The 24,367-nt window shown below is 42.0% G+C and overlaps 1 protein-coding gene across 13 annotated transcripts in view; it reads right to left on the bottom strand.

Moving 5' to 3' along the window:
- The window catches only part of srpk2 (SRSF protein kinase 2), a 233,143-nt gene that overhangs the window by 192,901 nt on the left and 15,875 nt on the right, over nt 1-24,367 (bottom strand). For 5 of the 13 annotated variants that reach the window (XM_072240929.1, XM_072240926.1, XM_072240930.1 and 2 more), the window contains exon 3: nt 3,387-3,444. The exons of the other annotated variants lie outside the window; for them this stretch is intronic. Coding sequence is in view for 2 of the 5 variants with exons in the window: in XM_072240930.1 (XP_072097031.1) it covers nt 3,387-3,397 (11 nt within the window). In the remaining 3 variants the exon portion in view is untranslated. The remainder of the gene's footprint in view (nt 1-3,386; nt 3,445-24,367) is intronic. 13 annotated transcript variants of the gene reach the window in all.

Genomic DNA, 24,367 nt, shown 5'->3' with positions numbered 1-24,367 from the left:
CCGGTTCATTGCACAACACTAAATCTAGAATTGCGTTCTCTCTGGTAGGCTCCAGTACAAGCTGTTCTAAGAATCCATCTCGGAGGGACTCCACAAACTCCCTTTCTTGGGGTCCAGCACCAACCTGATTCCTCCAGTCTACCTGCATGTTGAAGTCCCCCATAACAACTGTAGCATTACCTTTGTGACATGCCAATTTTAACTCTTCATTCAACTTGCACCCTACATCCAGACTACTGTTTGGGGGCCTGTAGATGACTCCCATTAGGGTCTTCCTACCCTTAGAATTTCTCAGTTCTATCCATACTGACTCTACGTCTCCTGATTCTATGTCCCCCCTCGCAAGGGACTGAATATCATTCCTCACCAGAGCCACCCCACCCCCTCTGCCCATCAGTCTGTCCTTTCGATAGGAAGCACACCCTTGAATATTCATTTCCCAGGCCCTGTCCACTTGAAGCCATGTCTCTGTTATTCCCACAACATCATACTTGCCAATTTCCAACTGTGCCTCAAGCTCATCCACTTTATTTCTTATACTCCGTGCATTCATATACAATACTTTTGATTCATTAGTCCCCTCACCTCCCATATCAGTTCCTATATCACTTGGCCATACTGTACGATCCCTTCTTGAGCTTTCTGCTCTGTTGATTCTGCTGTCATTCTTAACTTTTCTTATTCTCACTTTCCCTTTATCTCCATCCTTATGTTTCCAGTTCGTCCCCTCCCCCCCACAACTTAGTTTAAACACACTGGTGTTGCAGAGGCAAACCTGGCTGCCAGAATGCTGGTGCCCCGCTTATTAAGGTGCAACCCTTTTGTACAATTCATCCTTACCCCGAAACATACCCCAGTGGTCCAAGAATGTAAATCCTTGATTCCTGCACCAGTTCCTCAGCCACACATTCAGATCCATTATCTCCCTGTTCTTGACCACTGCAGCACGGGGAACTGGAAGCAAACCGGAGATAACCACTCTGGAAGTGCTGCTTTTCAGCCTTCTTCCGAGTTCTCTGAAGTCGCGCTGTAGAATGTCTTTCCTCTTCTTCCCCACGTTATTTGTGCCAACATGCACCACCACTTCCGGATGTTCTCCTTCACCCTTGAGGATTCCTTGACGTCCTGGATCCTGGCACCAGGGAGGCAATATACCATCCTTAAATCCCACCTGTTGCCGCAGAAACCCCTTTCTGTACCTCTCACTATGGAGTCCCCTACTACCACGGCTCTGCCTGACGTCTGTCTCCTCGGGTTTGCCTCAGCAACAATTGTTGACTCGCAGACCCATCCGCCTCTCAGACTGGCACTGTCTTCTGTCCCGACAGCTTCCAAGAGGGAGAACCTGTTTACGAGAGGCACATCTCCCGGGGTCTCCTGTACTTCAAGCATCCTTTCCTTGCTCATCGTCGTCCTCCTACTCTCTTCCTGTATCCTGGGTGTAACAACCTCACTGTAGGTCCTGTCCAGAAAAATCTCGTTCTCCCAGATTAACCTAACTTCATCCAGTTGCCTCTCCAGTGCTGCAACACGGTCCTTCAGAAGCTGAACACTGGACACATTTTCTGCAGGTGTAGGATCCAAAGGCACCATCAGTGTCCCTGACCTCCCACATCATGCATGCAGTGCACTGAATCAGCCCAGCGGTCATCTCTTCTCCACTTCTCACCCTCTCCAACTGTGGCGTAGTCTCTTCCCTCAGCCTCCTCACCGAAGACTCCTGAGCCAAAGACTCGCACTTATCTCACAAGGCACTTCCCTTGACAAGGCTGCTCCCCGACAGGCCGCTCCCCTAGAGCGAGCCTTGCTCATATTAGCTGATAATTTCAGTAATTAGCTTCACCTGCCTCGCCTCCTCCGACCTGGAAGGTCCGGTTAGCTCGCTGCTTACAACCGGCTTTTTAAATCAGCCGCTCCTTCTCAGCCAACCCCTGCACTCGCTCCTTCACCTGCCTCACCTCCTCCGACCTTGAAAACCAAATGCATAAAGCTGGTAGATGCCTGGTAGCAGGCAATCCAGTAGAGTTTAAGAGGCTTTTAGATAAACATATGAATATGAAATGGTAGGAAATGGATGATACATTGGGCATTTGGTATAAATTGGCATCAAGATTGGTACAACATTGTGGACTGAATGGCCAGTCTAGTACTGTAGTATTCTAAGTTTTATTTTTCTTGTTTCATTTAAATTGGTCCTTCTACTTTCTTGACATCTTTTTGACCAAGATTCTACTCAAACAAGCTTTAAGCATAATCATTCTATTTGCATTCATTTTGAAATACTGTCGATGCTAGTGACTTCAAATATTGTTTACGAGTAAAACTATTTTTCTAAAATCCCCTGTGCTTCGTTTGAGGAACATATTAAATTACTTTAACTGCTTCAATTTAAAACACTGAATACTGCAAGACCTGTTATATAAGATAATACATGAAAAGAGCTCTATGTGGCACAATGGGAATAAAAGTTCTTTTGTATGATGATATTTGAAAAATAGAGGAATCTGATCCCTTATTGTTCAGCGATGGACTATAAACCCACATGGTATACCCAGCTGTTTGGAGGTCATTGTCAGAGATTCTTTGAAAAAGCAATTTTGCAGAGTAAAATACTTATTTTGAGTAAAGCTATATTCATGCAAAGAACATCCCACATGCCTTTCTTCTGAAGCAACTACTAGAAATTAACTATCTAAAGTATTTTTACTTATTTTGCAAAGTATCCCAAAATCTTATGTTAGGAAGAATGTTCCAATAATTCACAGATACTCAGTGAATAATATTTACACAGAACAAATCTGTCCAAATTTTATTGCAAACAACAATTTTCTCCAGCCAAAAAACATGCCATAATAGCAGTTCAGAACTACTTTTTGCTTTATGTCTATTTCATTTGCTGCAAAAATTTCTAAAGCAGGTCACCAAAATGTCAAGCACATGCATTAAAAATGCAAACAATCATGAAGCAGCAACACCGATCTGAGGCTAGAAAGAAATCGACTAAAAATATCATACTAAAGGTTGTGAAAATTGTCCTAGAGGAATCATAATAAGGGTTATTCCTATTGCCCAATAGTGAAATTTAGCTGCTTATTACAACTGTTCTGACTGCAGGGTGCAAGGTTCATAGTCTGCCACATAATACAATTTGACAATAAAAAGGCTGATCCTTACTTCTTTTTGGCAAGCTTAAAGATACTACAGCTACTAGCCAGTCAAATAAGATCAGTTTCATAGTAACTTTACAAAATAGAGCATAGGCTGTCAATATAGGGCCAAAATATCCTGTTATTAAGCTTTTATTGTTATATTTATATAGGAATAAAATTAAGCTGGATTAGAAACAGATGCAGACATTGACAACATCCCAGACTGCCTTCACGCACCTCCTTATCATCAGGAGCCCAGCCTCTTGGTGAGAAATGGTATCTAGTCATGGGACATCTAAAGAAAAGGGGAGAAAAAAAAACACTGTACCAATTTTCTCTGACCCTGTAATAAAACCTTAACTCAATCTAAATCACTACATATCAAATTACTACTAGAATTAAATCAGACTCACCTCATTGATTCTAATTTTTTTTTCAAAACAGAAGTATTTTGTAGTGCATATAAAAAGTTTTGTAATATATATTTAAAAACAAAAATGCAGATGCTCAAAATCTGAAATAAAAACAAAATACCAGACATACAGGTCAGGCGTCATCTGTGGGAGAAGAAAGAGTTAATGCTTCATGTCCATAACTTTTCACCAGAATTGATGAGTCTGTTGTGTATTTCCACCGCTCTCTGTTTTCATTATGTTCGTAACTTGCTTTTCAGGCAAGGTAGTTCATGTTCTAGCAGCAAGTTAACTTTCAATGACATGACATACCAAACACAGTCAAAATGTTAGTTTTGACCTAAAATCAAGTTCTTTATATTTGAAAGGAACGTTAAGGTGATTTTTCTGCTCTGGTTAGTAACTGATATGGGAGAAGGTATTAATCATTATGTAAAATATCCATAAAATAATTGTGGCAACAAAAATAATTGAAAACATTAAAGGACTGCCAAATGCAATGCTCACCAGAATAATATTATATACAAGAACACATCATAGGAAATCCATAATGGGACCCAAAGTAGTTCACGGCTAAGATTATGAGGTAGTGAAAACCACATCTCAAGAGCTCGTTTCGATATTCAATATTGTGTTAATTAACAGTATATTGGTTTCATTTATGTATGAAAAAGATGTCCCGCAATAACAAGAGAAGGTTTTTCCAAAGAACTGAGGTCCTCAGGAACTAGCAGCATTTGTAAGTAACTTTTCACCTAGATAACATTTGAAAAATAAAGTATATATCCCACCATAATGACTGCAATAAAACCAATAATGGACATGAGCAAATGAAATTGACTTATGTATATGGAAAAATTAACTAACATATGAATGATTCTCATTAATACACACAAGAGATCTACGTTACAAAGTATGCATTAGAAATCTAAAATACTGAAATCATAACTAAGTACCATATTTCCAAAGGCTGGAGAATCACAATCACAGCTGCACCAAGATTACATTAACCTAATGCACTTATTAAGAAATTTCCAATGAAAAAGGAACTTCAGCCAAAATAGCTTCAAAGTTGTTAAGGAACATCTATATTAAGTTTGGACATTAATAGGAAATTATTCAAAGACAGGAAGAATATGCATATGGACCTTAATTCAAACCACTTTTAATGTTTGAGTATGGAAAACCAGTGTGTGGGTGGGAGTATTTGCTCACAGGGTGTGTGTGTGTGAAGTGTCTAGTGCAGTACTGCATTTAGTTAGTACATGCTGCATGCTGTATGCCGCATAGTGCTTTCTGCTTGCTGCTCTCTGCTTACAGCTATTGCCGCTGGCTAGCCTTCTTAATAGAGGGTGAAAAGAGTGTGTAAGCATCCTCCTGCCAGTACAGAGCCTCTCCACCACCAAGACTCCTGCAGTGCCTCCTCAGAGCCACACACGGAAACTGGGTATCTTACAGTCCCAGGCTAAACTACAGGGGATCTCGGAGCAGCAATGGGCCCCAGAAATGTAGCGTGCAGGCCCACTACTGTGTGGCCACACCCTGGCGCCCGTCAACCACTGTCCCAGCTATGGGCAAATAGCCCCACTGCCTTGTGGTAAGTCTGTTGAGACAAGACTAAGGGAGCACACCCTGACAGAAAAGCAATGCGCAGGCAGCGCAATAGGCAGGCCTTAACAGACAAAGGACCCAGCAGCCTCCTACAGCCAAGATGTGGGACTGGTTGTCCTGGGATCACCCTTGCCACCGGGATTTACCTCATCATGGTGAAGATAGTGCTACTGGGGATGGCGCACCCCCTGTGGCATTTTAATATCTTCCTTGAGCAGGTCTCCACCTCTGACCACGCTGAATACCTGGACCTTACATACGGTCGAAGTCTGACGGCGATGGGGCGTCTGGCAACGGGGGCAGGTACGAATGGACTGGGAGCTCCCAGTCAGAACCCTGCATGGCAGCGGCATAGGGTATTTGGTCGCTAGCAGCTGGAACTGAGTGGTGGCTGTTTTTGGCAGACCCGTGCGACTGAGCAGCCCTATTTAGGAACCGCACTGCTCACCCCAATTGGGGAAGGGCCTAGAAAAGGTGGCCTAAAAATTGCCCAATCACTCACCTGGATAGGTTACCATGCCTATCGGGTTATTCCACTACTGTGGTTGAAATAAGAAACAATACAACCTAAAACTGGCAACATGGAATGTAAGGACTCTCCTGGACTCGTATGGCATCTCTGACAGACCTCACCGGAGAACAGCCTTAATCGCTGCTGAGCTGAGGTGCTACAACATCACCATTGCTGCCCTGAGTGAGACCAGGCTCCTGGATGAAGGCTCTTTAACAGAGAAAGGGATGGGTTACACCTTCTTCTGGAAAGGTTTCGCCCCAGGTGAACATCATCTCCACGGAGTAGGCTTGGCCATCAAGAACACCTTTCTACCAAGTCTTACAGAAACACCTGTTGGCATTAGTGAAAGACTAATGACCCTCCGTATCCCCCGGCAAAGAAATGTTATGCCACACTTCTCGGAGCCTATGCACCAACTTTGCCATCTGAGAATGAGGCCAAGGAAGGCTTTTATTAGACATTGGATAAAGCTCTTTGCTGAATCCCCAAGAATGACAAGATCCTTTTGCTTGAGGACTTCAACGCTAAGGTGGGACAGAACAACAGGATATGGAGTGGAGTGCATATGGAGTAGGAATGGTATTGACAAGGTGAACGCAAATGGCATGAGGCTACTTACTCTTTGCTCTGAGCATAACCTTACCATAACCAACACCACCTTCCAGCAGAAGGCAAAATATAAGAACTCGTGGATGCACCCTCACTCTTAACATTGGCACATGATCGGCTTCATCGTGAGACGTAGTGACATCAAGGATGTTCTTATCACCCGTGCCATGAGAGATGCAGAGTGCTGGACTGACAACCGTATAATTGTAGCCAGGCTCCATATGAAAGTGCGTTCTCCCCCCACCCCCCCCCGCCACCCTCACAGCTGCAAAAACCCAATAAAAAGCAGCTAAATTGCAACCGCCTGAGAAACACAGAAGCAAGAAGTGAGTTTCTACGCATCCTAGCTGAGAAACTAAGGGGGTTAGAACCTTGTCTGAGCTCAGAAAATACCATGGAACAACAGTGGACCTATATCAGCTCTGTGCTCCGAGGCAGCAGCCCAATCCATCGGCCATAAGAGCAGGAACCACCAAGACTGGTTGGATGATAACTCAGACACCATCCACAACTTGCTTAAGGACATGCACAAAGCACACCGAGCGACTTTAGATAACCTGTCATCCACCAGTATCAGGCAGCATTGGCAGGCAGCTCAGAGGAAAGTGCAAAAGGCAATATGGGCCATACAAAATGAGTGGTCTGAAAAGGCACATGAATTCCAGTCCTCTGCCGATAATAATGACATGGATACTTTTTACAATGCTGTCAAAACCACCTACGGATCAATAAATCGATGCATTACTCCCCTGAAAACAGCAGATGGTCTAACACTTCTGAAGAATCAGAATACCATTCTGCTGAGGTGGGCTGAGCATTTTAACACCCTGCTTAACCAGGACTCTAACGCAGACTCCACCATCCTGGATGAACTGCCTGAACTTCCTCCTATCCACGACCTCAGTCTACCACCAACCTTCCAGGAGGTTCTATCAGCCGTCCATTCCCTTAAGAACATCAAGTCCCCTGGAATTGACAATATCCCTGCTGAGTTACTGAAGAACAGAGGGTACATGTGTATGTGCACCCTCCACCAGTACCTCACCAAGGCCTGGACTGATGAGAACATCCCACAGCAATGGAGAAATGCAAACATCGTCGTCATTTATAAGAACAAGGGTGTCAAGGCCATCTGCGGCAATAGTAGGAGCATATCACTCCTTTCTGTTGCTGGATAGGGCCTGGCTAAGGTGATGCTTCAGAGATTCATTAGCAACATCACCGAGTCAATGCTGCCTGAATCGCAGTGTGGATTTAGGAAGAACAGGAGCACGATCCACATGATCTTTACAGCCTGGCAGCTTCAGGAAGAGTGCCGGAAACAACATCAGGACCTGTTTATGGCCTTTTGTCAACCTCTCCAAAGCATTCAACACTGTGCAAAGAGAGCTCTTATGGGATATCCTCCTTAGGTTTGGCTGTCCCAATAAAATTGTTAACATCCTCCGCCAGTTCCACGATGGGATGACTGCTCGGGTGATCATAGGAGGACATGAGTCCAAGCCCTTCCTTGTATGTACAGGGGTGAGGCAGGGGTGTGTGCTAGTGCCAGTGCTCTTTAACATCTTCCTCTTGTGTGTTACCAAGCTTCTCCACAACGAGATTGAAGACAGCAGCGGTGTGGCAGTGGACATCAGATTAGATGGCAACGTCGTTGACATCAGGAGGCTCCACGCAACCATCAAACACCATAGACAGTGGGTCCTAGAGCTGCAGTATGCAGATGACTGTGCTCTTGTGGCCCATACTCCAGAGGATCTTCAGACTGCCCTTGCTGTGGTGATGAGAGAATACAGCAGGATGGGGCTGACTGTCAATACCACCAAGACAGAAGTGGTTTGCCAATGGAGTACCAGTGTCCCACCCACTCTACCTGCCTTCACTGTTGGTGATGAAAAGCTGTCAGTAGTGCCATCTTTCAAATATCTGGGGAGCATTCTCTCTGAGGATAGCAGCATTGATGACATCCAGAGCCGCATTAAACAGGCATCAGCTGCCTTTGAGAGACTTTGGCGTAGTCTTTCAGAACAGGAGCCTTCATCCCTCCACAAAGGTCGCCGTATACCAAGCGGTCTGTGTCACCACCCTCCTCTATAGCAGTGAAGCTTGGGTAACCTACAGCCATCACATCAAGTCCTTGGAGCGCTTCCACATAAGCTGCCTCCAGTGCATCCTGGGAATTACCCAGCGTGAGCAGGTATCTCACACTGAAATACCTGTAAAGATCAACTGTAGAAGTATTGAGGCCATGATCACCCAGCGTCAGCTGCAGTGGCTGTGGCACGTGATAAGGATGCCCCCATGTCGGCTACCCCACATAGTGTTACACAGCCAGCTACATCATGGTCGATGCTCAGCTGGAAGGCCGAAGAAGCACTATAAGGATCAGATGAAGAATGCTTTAAGGAAGTGCAAGATCAGACCTGAGGACCTGGAGGAGGTTGCTGCTGAGCATACCACTTGGCGACAGTTGTGTCGGGATGGGGCTCATTTTCTGGAGATGGAAAGAACAACCAGAAGACAGCAGAAGAAAGTCAGGAAAAATGCAGCCATGGTTGCCACCACTACTACACATACATGTCCCACTTGCAATAGAGCTTGTGGGTCCAGGATAGGACTGTATAGCCATCAAAGATCTCACCGTTAAAGGAGTGGACATCGTCACTGGATTTCGATGGACAACCGAAGAATGGAAAACCAGATTGTTTGTCCCCATGGCACACATTTAAATGTATTCAGTGAAGAACAGAAGAGCCAAAGTGACAAGTTTTGTAAAGTTATACCATCTACTACTCAGATATGAAGCAGTCCCATTCAAAGAAATTGCCTCCATCAAATCCCCTGACAGCCAAGTTCAACTGATTAGAAACATCCACAATGTACCTGTGAAAATGGTTCAGAGGTAACTGTATATGGAATCTTCTGACTCCAAAGTATGGATTACTCTTCCGTCATCTGTATCAGTCTTAAAGCATTCAACTCATGCCCACCTGGAACAAAACAATCTTCTTGAGTGATACCCTGTTGATCATCCTAAAGCACCAGTGTAAAAGAAAAAAAGATGCATCTTTGCAAAGTATCTTTCTCAAAGCCTTTCAAACCTACAATTTCTACAATTGTAGGCAAAGGTAATAATTGCAAGGGAACACCATCACATACAAGTTCCTCTCTATATCACATTATCATCAAAACTTGAAAGTATTGCCATTCCATCACAAAAATATCCAAGGATGACTTCACGACAACTGAAGAAATTCAAGGAAGCTGACCAGCAGCGTGTTGAGGGTCATGTTTGATGGGCAACAAATACTGTCCCTGCCAACAACATTCAAATTTTGAGTGTGATTTTCTTAAATGAGTTACTTAAGGAAACTTCCTGAGTACATTTGTTATTGTCTTTCCTGCAATAATATGTATATTTAAAAGGAAACACTTTTGGCCATGAAAAGCTTTAGGACTTTGCAGTTATCAAAGACAATAATTTTTGATGTTCACCAAATTGAGACCATTAAATGATTTGCAGTTTCAAGAGTGGTATTAAGGTAAATCAAAGAATGATAAATCCTGAAAAAAATTAGTATTTTTTGTTGAAATTCATTTTCTCTATACAGGTGTCCCCCGCTTTTCGAACGTTCGCTTTACGAAACCTCACTGTTACGAAAGACCTACATAAGTACCCTGTTTTCGCTTTCAGAAGGTGTTTTCACTGTTACAAAAAAAAGCAGCGTGCGATAAAAAATTCAGCTCGCGCCCCGAACAGCCGCTCTCTCCCGGATTCAGAACGGCATTGCTTGAACACATTACATTGAGCAGCCATTTGCAAGATGAGTTCTATGGTGTCGGAAAAGCCTAAAAAAGCTCCTAAGGGTGTTACACTTAGCGTAAAACTATACATAATTAAGCGTTTCGATTGTGGTGAACAAGTAAGGACTAAGTGAGTTTGGCTTGTGGAAGCTGATGAAGATGATGTTGAAGAGGTTTTGGCATCCCCTGACCAAGAACTGATAGATGAAGAGCTGATGCAATTGGAAGAGGAAAGAATAACAATCGAAACCGAATGCAGTAGCAAAAGTGAAGCAACTACGTGAGATTTTCGCTGCAATGATAAAGTACGACTTTAATTTTGAAAGAGTACATAGGTTTAGGGGATACTTGCAAGATGGTTTGAGTCCTTACAAAGAACTGTATGATAGAAAAATGCGCGAGGCTCAGCAGTCAAGCAAGCCTTCCACATCAGCCACAGCAGATGACGAACCTCGACCTTCGACATCGAGGCAGGCAGTCATAGGAGAAGATGAGCCGCCTGCTCTAATGGAAACAGACAATGAGATGACACCCCAGTGTCCCACCACCCCAACACCCAGGCCGCGGACAGATACTGTACCGATTTGCGGAGAATGCAGCAGTAGCCTGGAGGCACACAGCACATCTTTAAGAAAAAAGCCGAAATAAACATAGAAACATAGAAAATAGGTGCAGGAGTAGGCCATTCAGCCCTTCGAGCCTGCATCGCCATTTATTATGATCATGGCTGATCATCCAACTCAGAACCCTGCACCAGCCTTCCCTCCATACCCCCTGATCCCCGTAGCCACAAGGGCCATATCTAACTCCCTCTTAAATATAGCCAATGAACTGGCCTCAACTGTTTCCTGTGGCAGAGAATTCCACAGATTCACCGCTCTCTGTGTGAAGAAGTTTTTCCTAATCTCAGTCCCAAAAGGCTTCCCCCTTATCCTCAAACTGTGACCCCTCGTTCTGGACTTCCCCAACATCGGGAACAATCTTCCTGCATCTAGCCTGTCCAATCCCTTTAGGATTTTATACGAGATGACACAGTCGGTAATCGGCACTGATCTGGGCCAACAATTACATGCTGGGCGGCACCTAATTAATTAGTATGTTTATTTCGGCTTTTTTCTTAAAGATGTGCTTTGTGCCTCCCGGCTACCGCTGGACCCCTGCGTGCCTCGCGACAATGTATCGGTTCGCGGCCTGGAGGGTGGGGGTCACTGCACCAGCCAACCTGCGACGACTCAGTCCAACACACCACCATCAGTGTGCTTGGCGCTGAACCAATTCCGGTAAGTGATACTACAGTGTACATACATTATTTCTACTTTATATTGGCTGTGTATTTCTACGTGTTATTTGGTATGATTTGGCAGCTTCATAGCTTAAAGGTTACTGGAGAGCGCTTGCGCCGTGTTTTTGCCAACAGTGCTTGCGTGAGATTTTCTGCCGACAGCACTTGCGTGAGATTTTCGCTACGGAGAACAGTGCAGTAATGATTGTGGAAAAGTATTTCTACTTTATATAGGCTGTGTATTTATCATATCATTCCTGCTTTTACTATATGTTACTGTTATTTTAGGTTTTGTGTGTTATTTGGCATGATTTGGTAGGTTATTTTTGGGTCTGCAAACGCTCACAAAAATTTTCCCGTATAAATAAGTGGTAATTGCTTCTTCGCTTTACGACATTTCAGCTTACGAACCGTTTCATAGGAATGCTCTACCTTTCGATGGTGGGGGAAACCTGTACATAAATTCTATTTCCATATTTACAAAAATCATAAAATGATTGATGCATACTTCATGATCCATGTGGCCTTCTCTCAACTCCATGTTACCTTAAAGTGGCAATGATTTGACATTTATATAAAGCTTTCTACGCCTGATTTTTAAAAAAAAATTAAAACTTGCAGAACTTTGCTGAAGCTCTTGGCATTAGCGGCAGACCAATCAATTTGGAGAGAGAGAAAGATCACTCGCACAGGTTGGGGAGGAGAGTTTAAAAAAGGAGCATTTCATGGGATGAGGGCATTAGCAGTGGACCAATTGATTTAAAGAGAGATAGCTTCGCACAGGTTGGGAAGAAGAGTTTAAAAAAAGGAGTGTTTCACAGGGCTCGGCGTATTAGCAGTATTCGGCCTCTGATCTGGGCCGACATTTACGTGCCGGGCGGCACCTAATTAATTAGCTTGTTTATTTCGGCTTTTTTTCTTAAAGATGTGCTGGGTGCCTCCCGGCTACCGCTGCATTCTTCGCAGATCGGTATCTGTCTGCAGCCCGGGGGTTGGGGTGGTGGGACACTGGGGTGTCGTCTGTTTCCATCAGGGCAGGCAGGTCATCTTCTTCTATGTCTGCCTGCCTTGATGTAGAAGGTCGAGGTTCGTCGTCTGCTGTGGCTGATGTGGAAGGCTTGCTTGACTGCTTAGCTCGCGCATTTTTAGATCATACAGTTCTTTGTAAGGACTCAAACCATCCTGCAAATATGCCCTAAACCGACGTACCCTTTCAAAATTGAAGTCGTACTTTATCATTGCAGTGAAAATCTCACGCAGTTGCTTCACGTTCAGTTCCTGGACGACTTCATTTTTGGTCCGTTCGCTACTGCATTCAGTTTCAATTGTTATCCTTTCCTCGTCCAATTGCATCAGCTTTTCATCTATCAGTTCTTGGTCATGGGATGCCAAAACCTCATCAACATCATCTTTGTCAACTTCCACAAGCCAAACTCACTTTGTCCTTACTTCGTTCACCATGACCGAAACGCTTAATTATGTCTAGTTTTACGCTAAGTGTAACACCCTTACGAGCTCTTTCAGGCTTTTCCCATTCCTTAGAACTCATCTTGCTAACGGCTGCTCACAGGTACGTGTCTAAGCAATGCCGGCAAGAAAGCAGTTCCGAATCCGGGGTAGGAGCGGCTGCTTGGGACGCGCGCTGTTTTTTTTTTTGCACACTGCCTTTTATCATGCGCTGCTTTTTTCGTAAGAGTGAAAACACCTTCTGTTAGCGAAAACAGGTAACTAATGTAGGTCTTTCGTTAACAGTGAGGTTTCGTAAAGTGAACGTTTGAAAAGCGGGGGACACCTGTCCCTGGATTCCCTGTTTCAGGAGGTAGTTACACCTACTAGATTAGCTGCCTCAAATTTGGTCTGTGGTCAGGGACAAGAGGGTGTGTCTGCGAGCGAGTGAGGCAGGTAGTGGGATCCAGAGATAATGCTGGAGGAGCCTCAGCCCTTGAGCTTGCTCAACAGGTCTGAGATTCTTGCTCCTGGTGTGGATTGGGTGGGAGGGGTGCTGTAGTAAGGATGAACAACCTAACTGTGGCACTGTAGTTCAGGGAACCATTCAAGAGGGGGGAAGGAAGAGAAATATAGTGGTAATTGTGGATAGTATAGCCAGGGGAATAGAGAGAGTTCTCTGTTGCGAGGATACAGCATCCCAAAGGCTATGTTGCTTGCCTGGTGCCCAGGTTCAGGACATCTTATCTGACCTACAGAGGAATTTACAGAGAGGAAAGATCCAGTTGTCATAGACCATCTGGGTACCAACAACATAGGTAGAACAAGCAAAGAGATTCTGCTGAGGGAATCTGAACAACTAGGGACTAAATTAAAAAGCAGAACCAAAAAGGTAGTAATCTCTGGATTATTACCTGAGCCATGTGCAAATTGGCATAGAGTCAAGAAGATTAGAGTGTGAAATGCATGGCTCAAGGATTAGTGTGTGAGAAGTGGGTTTGAATTCCTGGGAAATTGGCACCAGTATTGGGGAAGGAGGAAGATGTACCAATGGGATGGGCTCCACCTGGACTGTGACGGGACCTGGATCCTAGCAAATTGTATAGGGTTTTAAACTAAATAGTAGGGGGGGTGGGTTCAACAGATTGGAGAAGTATGGTTAAAGTGAAAAAGAAAAGTGTGGATAAAGATAAAGCAAAAGATAAAAAAGAGAAAAGTAAGAATGGAGTGAAGAAAAGTCAAGTGCAAAAGAGTAAAAAATTACAAGATTTAAAAGCACAATGAGCATAAGGGCACTTTATTTGAATGCCTGTAGTATTTGAAACAAGGTCAGTGAACTTGTGGCACAGATCAGTATAAAGGGGTATGATTTAGTGGCCATTATAGAGATGTGGTTGCAGAGTGGAGAGGATTAGGAATTAAATATTCAAGGATATCAAGTAATACCAAAGGATAGGCAGGAAGGTAAAGGAGGTGGGGTAGTACTCAATTAAGGATGACATCAGGGCAATAGTGAGAGATAAGATCTAAGGAGCAGCATGTTGAATCCATCTGGGTAGAGATTAGGAATAGAAAAGGGAAAAAAAAAAATCACTGACAGGAGTTGTCTATCGGCCTCCGAATAACAACATTACAGTGGCACAAGCAATAAGCAGATAAATATCTAAAGCATGTAAAAATGACATAGTTATCATGGGGTCCTTAACTTGCACATGGATTGGGTGAATCAAGCTGGTCGAGGAAGTCTTGAGGAGGGCTTCATGTGATGGCTTTCTTGAATAGCATGTTACTGAACCTACATGGGAACATGCTATCTTAGACCTGGTCCTGTGCAATGAGACAGGTAAAATTAGTAATCGTGTAGTTAGGGATCCTCTTGGAAAGAGTGATCACAGTATGATTGAATTTCTCATACAAATGGAGGATGTAGTGGTTTGATCAAAAATCAGTGTATTATTCCTAAACAATGGAGACTATAATGGGATGAGGGAGGATTTGACTAGTGTAGACTGGGAACACAGGCAATATGGTGGGACAGTTGAGGAAGAGTGGAAGACTTTCAAAGAGATTTTTCATGGTGCACAAAAAAGTATATTCCAGTTAAAAGCAAGAACATTAAGGGTGGGGAGAGCCAGCCTTGGATAACTAAGGAAATAAAAGAAGGCATCAAACTAAAAGATCGTGTATACAAAGTCGCCAATAGTGGGAAACTGGAAGATGGGAAAACTTTAAAAGGCAAAGTACCACTAAGCGAGCAATAAAGAAAGGGAAGCTAGATTATGAAAATAAACCAGCACAAAATAAAAAACATATGGTAAAAGGTTTTATAATTATATAAAGCAGAAAAGGATAGCTACAGTGAACGTAGGTCCCTTGGAGGATGAGAAGAAGGAATTGATATTGGGTAATGAAGAAATAGCAGAGGCTTTGAATTACCATTTTGTGTCCATCTTCATGGTGGAGGGCACATCTAACGTGCCAAAGAGAGATGTTATGGATGCAATGGGAGGTGAGGACCTCGATACAATTGCTATCACTAAAGAGGTAGTGCTGAGCAAACTTGTGGGCCTAAAGATACACAATTCTCCTGCCCTTGATGGAATGCATCCCCCAGGGCACTGAAAGAAATGGCAGAGGTTATAGTAGAGGCTTTGGACTCTGGGCTCTGGGCAGGTCCTGACAGATTGGAAGATGGCAAATATCATGCCACTGTTCAAAAAAGGATGTGGGCAAAAGGCAGGTAATAATAGGCCAGTTAGTTTAACATCTGTAGTTGGGAAAATGCTTGAAGCTATCATTAAAGAAGAAATAGTGAAGCATTTGGAAAGAAATGGATCCATCAGGCAGACACAGCATGGATTCAGCAAAGGCAGGTCCTGTTTGATAAATTTACTGGAGTTCTTTGAAGATATAACAAGTGCAGTGGATAGAGGGAAACAAATGGACATTATTTACCAGGATTTCCAGAAGGCATTCAATAAGGTGCCACATAAAAGACCTATCCATAAGATAAGGATGCATAGAGTTGGGATGATGTATTAGCATAGACAGAGGATTGGTTAACTAACAGAAAGCAGAGAGTTGGGATACATGGGTATTACTCTGGTTGGCAATCAGTGGTGAGCGGTGTGCTGCAGGGGTCGGTGCTGGGCCTCCAACCGTTCACAACATACATTAATGATCTGGAAGAGGGGACCAAGTGTAGTGTATCTAAGTTTGCTGATGATTCTAAATTGAGTGGAAAAGCAAACTGTGCAGAAGATGCAGAGAGATATAGATAGGTTAAGTGAGTGGGCAAGGGTCTGGCAGATGGGAGTACAATGTTGGTAAATGCGAGATCATCCATTTTGGTAGGAAAAATGAAAGAGCAGATTATTATTTAAATAGTAAAAAAAATTGAAGCATGCTGCTCTGCAAAGGGACTTGGGAGTGTTTGTGCATGAATCACAACAGTATGGTTTTGCAGGTGCAGCAGGCTATCAAGAAGGCAAATGGAACGTTGGCCTTCACGGTTAGAGGGATTTAATTTAAAAGCTAAGAGGAACTGTACAGAGTATTGGTGAGGCTGCATCTGGAGTACTGCATGCAGTTCTGGTCTCCTTACTTGAGGAAGGGTATACTGGCTTTGGGAGCGATGCAGAGAACATTCACCAGGTTGATTCCAGAGATGAGAGGGTTAGACTATGAGAAGAGATTGAGTTGCCTGGACTGTACTCGCTGGAATTCAGAAGAATGAGAGGAGATTTTATAGAAACATACAAAATTGTGAAAGGGGATAGATGAGACAGAGGCAGGAAAGTTATTTCCACTGATAGGTGAGACTAGAACGAGAGAACATAGTCTCAAGATTTGAGGGAGTAGATTTAGGTTGGAGATGAGGAGGAACTGCTTTCCCCAAAGAGTGGTGAACCTGTGGAATTTTCTGCCCAATAAAGCAGTGGAGACTACCTCAGTAAATGTATTTGGTTAATATAAGGTTGGATAGATTTTGATTGACCTAAAATCAAGTTCTTATTTTCTATTTGAAAGGAATGTTAAGGTGTTTTTCTGTAGGGGAATTGAGGGTTATGGGGGAAAAGGTAGGTAGGTGGAGATGAGTCCATGGTCAGATCAGCCATGATCTTATTGAATGGCAGAGCAAGCTCGATGGGCCAGATGGTCTAGTCCTGCTCCTATTTCTTCTGTAAGATATCATAAAGACTTGGAAAGTATTATTAAATATATTGCAAAGTAACCATTTGACCCATACTGGTCAATGATAAACCTTGTGCCAGACAAATAGCTCAACAAAAGAGATAGTTATCAAATTTCAGGATAACTCACACCACTCAACATCGGTGGCACAGCAATGGAAACGGTGAGCAGCTTCTAACTCCTGAAAATAAACATCTCGTACAACCTCTCATGGTCCCAGAACACATTCCACACAATCAGGAAAGCTCATCGATGCCTCTACTTTCTGAGGAGGCTGAACAGTGCTGGACCATGTACACCTATATTCATGTCATTCTGCAGGTGCCCAGTAGGGAGTATCTAAACATGCTGCATCACCACATGGTACAGAAACTGCACTGCAGCCAACAAGACTCTACATAGGTTAATTAAAACTGCCCAACACATCACCTGTACCTGCCTCTCCACCAAAGAGATATATACAGAAAGGTGTCAGAAAAAGCCAGTAACATCATGAAGGATCCCACCCACCCTGCTCATGGACTGTTTGTCCCACTCCCATCAAGGAGGAGGCTATGTAGCATCCACATCCGGAGCACCAAACTCAAAAACAGTTACTTTCCCCAAGTAGTAAGGCTATTCAACACCTCCAACCACCAGTACTTTATCATTTTCCTGTCAACCACCTTATTTACAGACACTCCTGTACCTAGCATCACTTGAATCTCACTATGAGTATAAGCTATGTTTTTATATTTGCGCTTTTATTATGTTCTTTATCTTGTGTCTTTTTTTATGCCGCATAGGATCCAGAGTAAAAATTATTTCATTCTTTTACACGTGGACTGCAAATGACATTAAACGATCTTGAATCCTCAAAAGATTCTGCGTCGATGAACCTTTCAGATATCAAATTCCAGATCACCACCAATTCATTAAGTGAAAAATACTTCTCTTCCTTCTCATCCCCCTATCAAGTAATGCACATTTTTTTCAATAGTTATTGTCTTCTCTGTCAATGGAAATGGATCCTTTCTGCTCAGCTTTACCTCACAAAGTAAATCTCCCTTTTACCCCCTCTCCTCCAAAGAAAACAGACTTTTAGTTTCTCCTGCAATTAAAACTCTCCAACCATGGTGACAGCTTTGTCAACCTCTTCTGCAATCTCAGTAGCACTACCAGAATCAGGTTTATTATCACTGCCTTATAATGAATTTGTTGTTTTGTTGCAGCATAGTGCAAAGACATTAAAAATATATATAAATTACAAAATAAATAAATAGTGTAGAAAAAGGGAAAATATAGTCGTGTTCATGGACCATTTAGTAATCTGATGGTAGGCGGAAAGAAGCTATTCTAAAATTGTTGAATGTGGGTCTTCAGGTTCTTGTACATCCTCCCCAATGGTAGCAATGAGAGAACAATATGTCCTGGAAAGTGAGGGTCCTTAGTGATCGATGCCACTTCTTGAAGATATCCTAAATGGTGCATAGGTTGTACCTATCGTGGAAATAGCTCAATCTACAACCCTCTGCAACTTCTTGCCATCCTGAACAATGGAGTCTCCATACCATGTTGAGATGCAACCATTCAAAATACTGTCCACCACACATCTCCAAGAATCTTTGATGGCATTTCCAATGCTTCTCAAGCTTCTAACAAAGTAGAGCTGTTAGCATGCCTTCTTTGGGACTGCATTAATGTGTTGGGTGCATTATAGATCATCTGAGTTGTTTATGCCCAGGAATTTGAAGCTGCTCACCTTTTCTACCACCTACCCCTTAATGAAGACTGAAACATGTTCCCTCGACTTCCACTTACTGAAGTCCACAATCAATTATGTCCACAACAACTGAACATAGCTATACTCTAACCATGCCTAGTTACATTTTATACAGTTCTAGCATGATTTCCCTGGTTCTGCATACTTTGCCTACTTACCAATTTTACATATCTGCTGTACCAGCTCTGATCCAAAATCCTACATTTAGTATTTCTTTGCCTTTTGCTCTCCCTTAAAGCATTAGCACAGACTTCTCTGGATTGAATTCCATCTACCACTTTGACCCATCTAAGCAATCCACTTTTATCACCCTTTTTTTCTCCTTAAACTCCACTACTAACTTTGGTACAGTACACAATCTTATACAAATCCCTTAAGATTAGTACATAAAGCATAGGGGCCAGTACACTAATTGACATACTTCTTTGTCAAAAAAATTCCCAATTATTACTTTCTTCCTGCTGCCCCCCCCCCAACAGCCCACCACCCCCGGAGCCAAATTTCACTTTGATCAAAGAGTTAAGAGTTAAACAGCACTGAAATAGGCCCCTTGGCCCAAATGGTCTATGCCACTCAAGGTGCTTTCCTGAGCTAGTCCCAGTTCCCTTCATTTGGTCCATATCCCTCTAAATCTTTCCTATCCATGAATCGATCTAAATGTATTTTAAACATTAAATTGTTTCCACCTCGACCACCTCGTTACATACACTAATCTAAAAAAAAGCCATCAGGTTCCTTTTTAAGTATTTCTTCTCTTGCCTTAAACCTCTGCACTTTACTACTAGACTCTGCTACCCAAATAAAAAGACTGACATTTTATGTGGTTTATTATCTTTGCTTCTCATGACTATAAACCTCCATCAGGTCACCTCTAGGCCTCTTCACTCTAAGGAAAACAGTCTCAGCCCATTCAGTCTTTCCTTATATCTTTGGACTTGACAATATTATGAAGCTTTTCTCTCCCTTTCCAACTTAATTACATCCTTCCTATATTATAACAAGTAGAGTTGCCCACATTTTAATACAGGTACGGACTTTCCAACATCTTGTAACATAACATTCCAACTCCTACTTAGTCGATGAAGACATGCATGTTATACCCTTCTTTACTGTCTCCCTGTAGCATCAATTTCAGATAACTATGTATTTGTACTCCTACAAGTTTTACAACACACCCCCAGGGTCCTGCCATTCACTGTGTATAACATGGCCTGGTTTAACTTCACAAAACAGATCACTTCACACTTACACTGAAATTCCATCTGTCATTCCACCACCCACATTCCCAGTTGACCCACATATCATTTAACCTTAGTCAACCTTCACTATCCATCACAGCACAAGTTTTAGTATCACCTGCAAACTTACAAACCGAAAACATTTTTCTGCATGAGAGGACCAAGCATCAATCCCTGCAGTACCCCTGGTCACAGGCCTCCAATGTGGGGGAAAAAAAAGCAGACTCCACTGCCAACCTCTGGCTCCTTTTACCAAATCTATTACCTGGATTGATTGCATTGGATTTGAGCATTAGAGTGGGGGGAGTTATTCATAAACAGGTTTACATCCCAAAGAGGAAAATAAACTTACAACGGATAAAAAATAAAAAGCAACGGACGACAAAAGGAAGAACAAGGAAACATCCATGTTTCAGGTGTCAGCTAGTATTTAAAAGAAAAATATTCAGTTGTTCAGGAAGAATCAACATTGATTTGTGAGGTTGGGCAATGCCCGACAAGCATGACTCAAATGTTTGAGGGGATAGCTTAAAAAAAGCAGTTGGGCAGATAACAAAATTTATATCAACGTCCAGAAAGCATTTGATGAACTTTATTAACCTGGCTAGAAAATAGTCTAATAGCAAGAAACAGAGAAGGAATAAAAGGCAGGAATTGAAATTGGTAACAAGTAAAATTGTTAACAAGTGGGATTCTACAATAATCTATTTTGAAATTGCAATTATTCATTGTTAATTTGCCATTGACAAAGAACAGGTAGCATTTTAGGCAGTGTACACAGTAGTATGAAATTAAGTGCTTTTAGTTTAAGTAAACGAGCAAACCTGTGGCAAATATATTTCAACTGGACAAATATAAAGTAAAAGCTCAGAAGAACTCAAATGGTCACCAACCAGAACAACTGAGGGTACACTGCATTCAATTATGTCTGATCTGGCTGTGTACTTTTTGGAAGAAAAAAGTCTTGAGAGTGGCTAGGATAGCTATTTTCAGAATCTTTGACAACATGGAAAATGTAGACTACAACCTACAAAGAGATAAATTTATAAAGCTTTGGAAGCAACTAACTCACAATAAATGTATGGCACAGCTCAACAAGAATTTTATTTAGAGATACAGCACGCTAACAGGCTCTTATGGCCCAACATCCAATTACACTCACATGACCAACTGACCCCTCCATCTTTGGAATGTGGGAGGAAACCAGAGTACCTGGAGAAAACCTGCACAATCACAGGGAGAACCCACAACTCCTTTCAGGCAGCAGGTCGTTGGTGCTGCAATAGCATTATGCTAACCTTTACACTGCCGTATCCTCGTAAATTATGCAGTAAAATTTCGTACAGAAAATTTAACACAGAATCACCCAAATACAAATCAGATTACTTAAAAAAAATTTTTTTTAAAGCGGTCAGTTCTTGGAACAAGTAGCCTTGGTCCTATGACTTGCAAAGGACTCTGCACATCTGGATGCCTCTGGATCAAATGACCGCCCTGATTAGCCATTATAATTACACAATGCAAATACCAGAGCAGTAGGAGAATGAGACAGAACTCACTCAGGTTTTGTTTAATAATACCACTGCTCTAAACTGCTTTGTGGTGTTGAAAGACAAGAGGAGTGAAGACAGAAAATGCATTGCAATCAATTACCATCACCAGGATAGAAATAATTCACATCATAAAATGCAGTAATAAACAAATTATAAGATTTTATATTGCAGTATCTTTAGGTAACATTCTTTATTCTTTCACTGTGGCTATGTATTAAAGATTAAATCTACCTTCCAATCATTTTTATCGAAAGGATTTCTTTTATCGTAATGTCCTACATCTTTTTTTTATGTAATGTTCCATGATCGTGAGCACGGCGCAGCACATCACACAAACCAATCTTCCGTCCTTGGACTCACTTTACACCGCATGCTGTTGGAGCAGTGCTGCCAGGATAATCAAGGACATGATCCACCCAGCCAACACACTTTTCATCCCTCTTCCCTCTGGGAGAAGGTTCAGGAGCTTGAAGACTGGTATGGCGAGACTTGGGAACAGCTTCTTTCCAACTGTGATAAGGCTGCTGAACGGATCCTGACCCGGATCTGGGCCGTACCCTCCAAATATCTGGACCTGCATCTTGTTTTTTTTTTGCACTACCTTACTTTCCATTTTTGTATTTTCTATTTATGAGTTATAATTTAAATTTTTAATATTTACTATCGATCTGTAATCCAGGGAGTGGGAACAGCAGAATTAAATATCGCTATGATGATTGTACGTTCTGGTATCAATTGTTTGGCGACTATAAAGTATAAAGTATATTGGGATAAAATCAGATCAGGCTTTATTATCACTGTCTTATATGATGTGAAACTTGCTGCTTTGATGCACCAGAACAGTGCAATGGAACAATAATGTCATTTTCAAGGACTGTTCAAAAATCAATGACAGAGGGGAAAAGCTGTTCTTGAATCACTGAGTATGGGTCTTCAGGCTCCTGTACCTCCTTCCCTGATGCTAGTAACAAGAAGAGAGCACACCCGGATCCTGAGGGTCTTTAATGAATGATGCCACCTTCTTCAGGTACTGGTTTTTGAAGTCATCCTCAATGATGGGGAGGATTGTGCCGTAATAGAACTAGCTGAGTCGACAACCCTCTGCGTTTCTTCCAATCCTGTGCTGTGGAGCCTCATATCAGGCTGGGATGTAACTAGTCACAATTCTCCCAGAAGTTTCCAAGGGCCTTTGCTGACATAACAAAACACCTCACAAAGAATTGCTGGTGTGCCTTCTTTGTGACTGTAACAGTGTCAAGGGCCCAGAACCGATCTGTGAAATGTTGACACCCAGGAACTTAAAGATGCTCACCCTTTCCATCACTGACCCTCAGTGAGGACTTGTATGTGTTCTCCCATGCAAAGTTTTGTTAAAAGAACACCTCAGTCTTAGGAAAATCAAATTAACAAACCCCCACAAGTCTACAAAGAACTGCTCTTCAACAAAGTGGTTAGGCATAGTTTGAAAGGAATACACTAGTTACATACACTCTACTGTATGCCATGTGACAATGTTATAAAACACCATATTCTCCAGCTTAATGTGAGAATTAATGCCATTTCAAATCTGCTCATATTTTGCAAGTACCACTTTTTTGATAAAGGCAAAAATAACTCACACTCAAATTTCCCCTTAAAACAAATAGTTCTCTCAGAAAGGTCACTTACCTATCAATCAGCAACTTCAAAGAAACCGCGGTAACACATTCACTATATCTCAAGTCAAGGACACAAAGAATTATGCAGATGTTGGAAACCCACAGCAACACACAAAATGCTGGAGGAACTCAGCAGGTCAGGCAGCATCAAATGGAGAGGAGTAGAGAAGTCCTAATGAAGAGTCTTGACCCAAAACATTGATTGTGCATTCCTCTCCATAGATGCTGCCTATCTTGCTGAGTTCTTCCAACATTTTGTGTGTGCTGACCTAAAGTCAAGCATTTCTGAGTGTAGGCAAGAAAAATTGAGCCCAAAATTAGATCATGACAGTGCAAGCTTGAGAAGCTAACTTGCCTTCTCCTGCTCCTGCAGCTAATATTCCACTAGTTATGAAGCCTTTAAATCAAATGTTGCTCTTTTTCAATGCACATGTATTCAAGATCACTGAAGCTTTTGTAATCTTGTAAAAACACATTTAAAAGCAACTTCTTTTATAATAACCCAATCTTTAGTTAAGTAAAATAAGTCACATAACTTTTTTGATCATTCTTTAATCAATTGATGATGCATAAAAATTTAAATCTATTTTTCAATTGCAAATGTCTAAGATAGAGCACTGCATAATTCCATTAATACCTGACCATACAGCATTTTATGCATTGTGCTTAAATTAAGTAAAATAAATAACTTCTTAAAAGTAAATCTAATCACACCAGTACCATGATAAAGCTGATTTGGTGTTATTTTAATTGAACTGAATTGATACAAATCATTGAAATATTCTTCTAGCTCCCCGGGATATAATAAAGTTCATTTATCAAAAATGTTTGGCCTACCATATAAGGAAACATTTTGAATTTTTTTAAGACAGAAGGTAGAATACAAGCATTCTACTAATATGCCCAATATTTTTATGCCAACAAATTGACTATGTGAACACCTATTTTTTTTTTGTGAATCTTGGTGTCCTGTAAAATGCAACTGAAAACCAGAACCAATAAAATGATTTAAGACCAAGAGATAACATTTTCCTGAAGTACTAATAATTTTAAAAGCAAGCATCCAGAAACTTCACAAATACTTTAAAAACATCATGTACGACGAGTATTTATTTCCTGTAACAGCATTTGACC

The sequence above is a fragment of the Mobula birostris genome, chromosome 23, assembly GCF_030028105.1.
Source record: "Mobula birostris isolate sMobBir1 chromosome 23, sMobBir1.hap1, whole genome shotgun sequence".
Lineage (NCBI taxonomy): Eukaryota > Metazoa > Chordata > Chondrichthyes > Myliobatiformes > Myliobatidae > Mobula > Mobula birostris.
The sequence above is the reverse complement of the archived record's forward strand: the minus strand, read 5'-3'. Positions and strand labels throughout refer to the sequence as shown.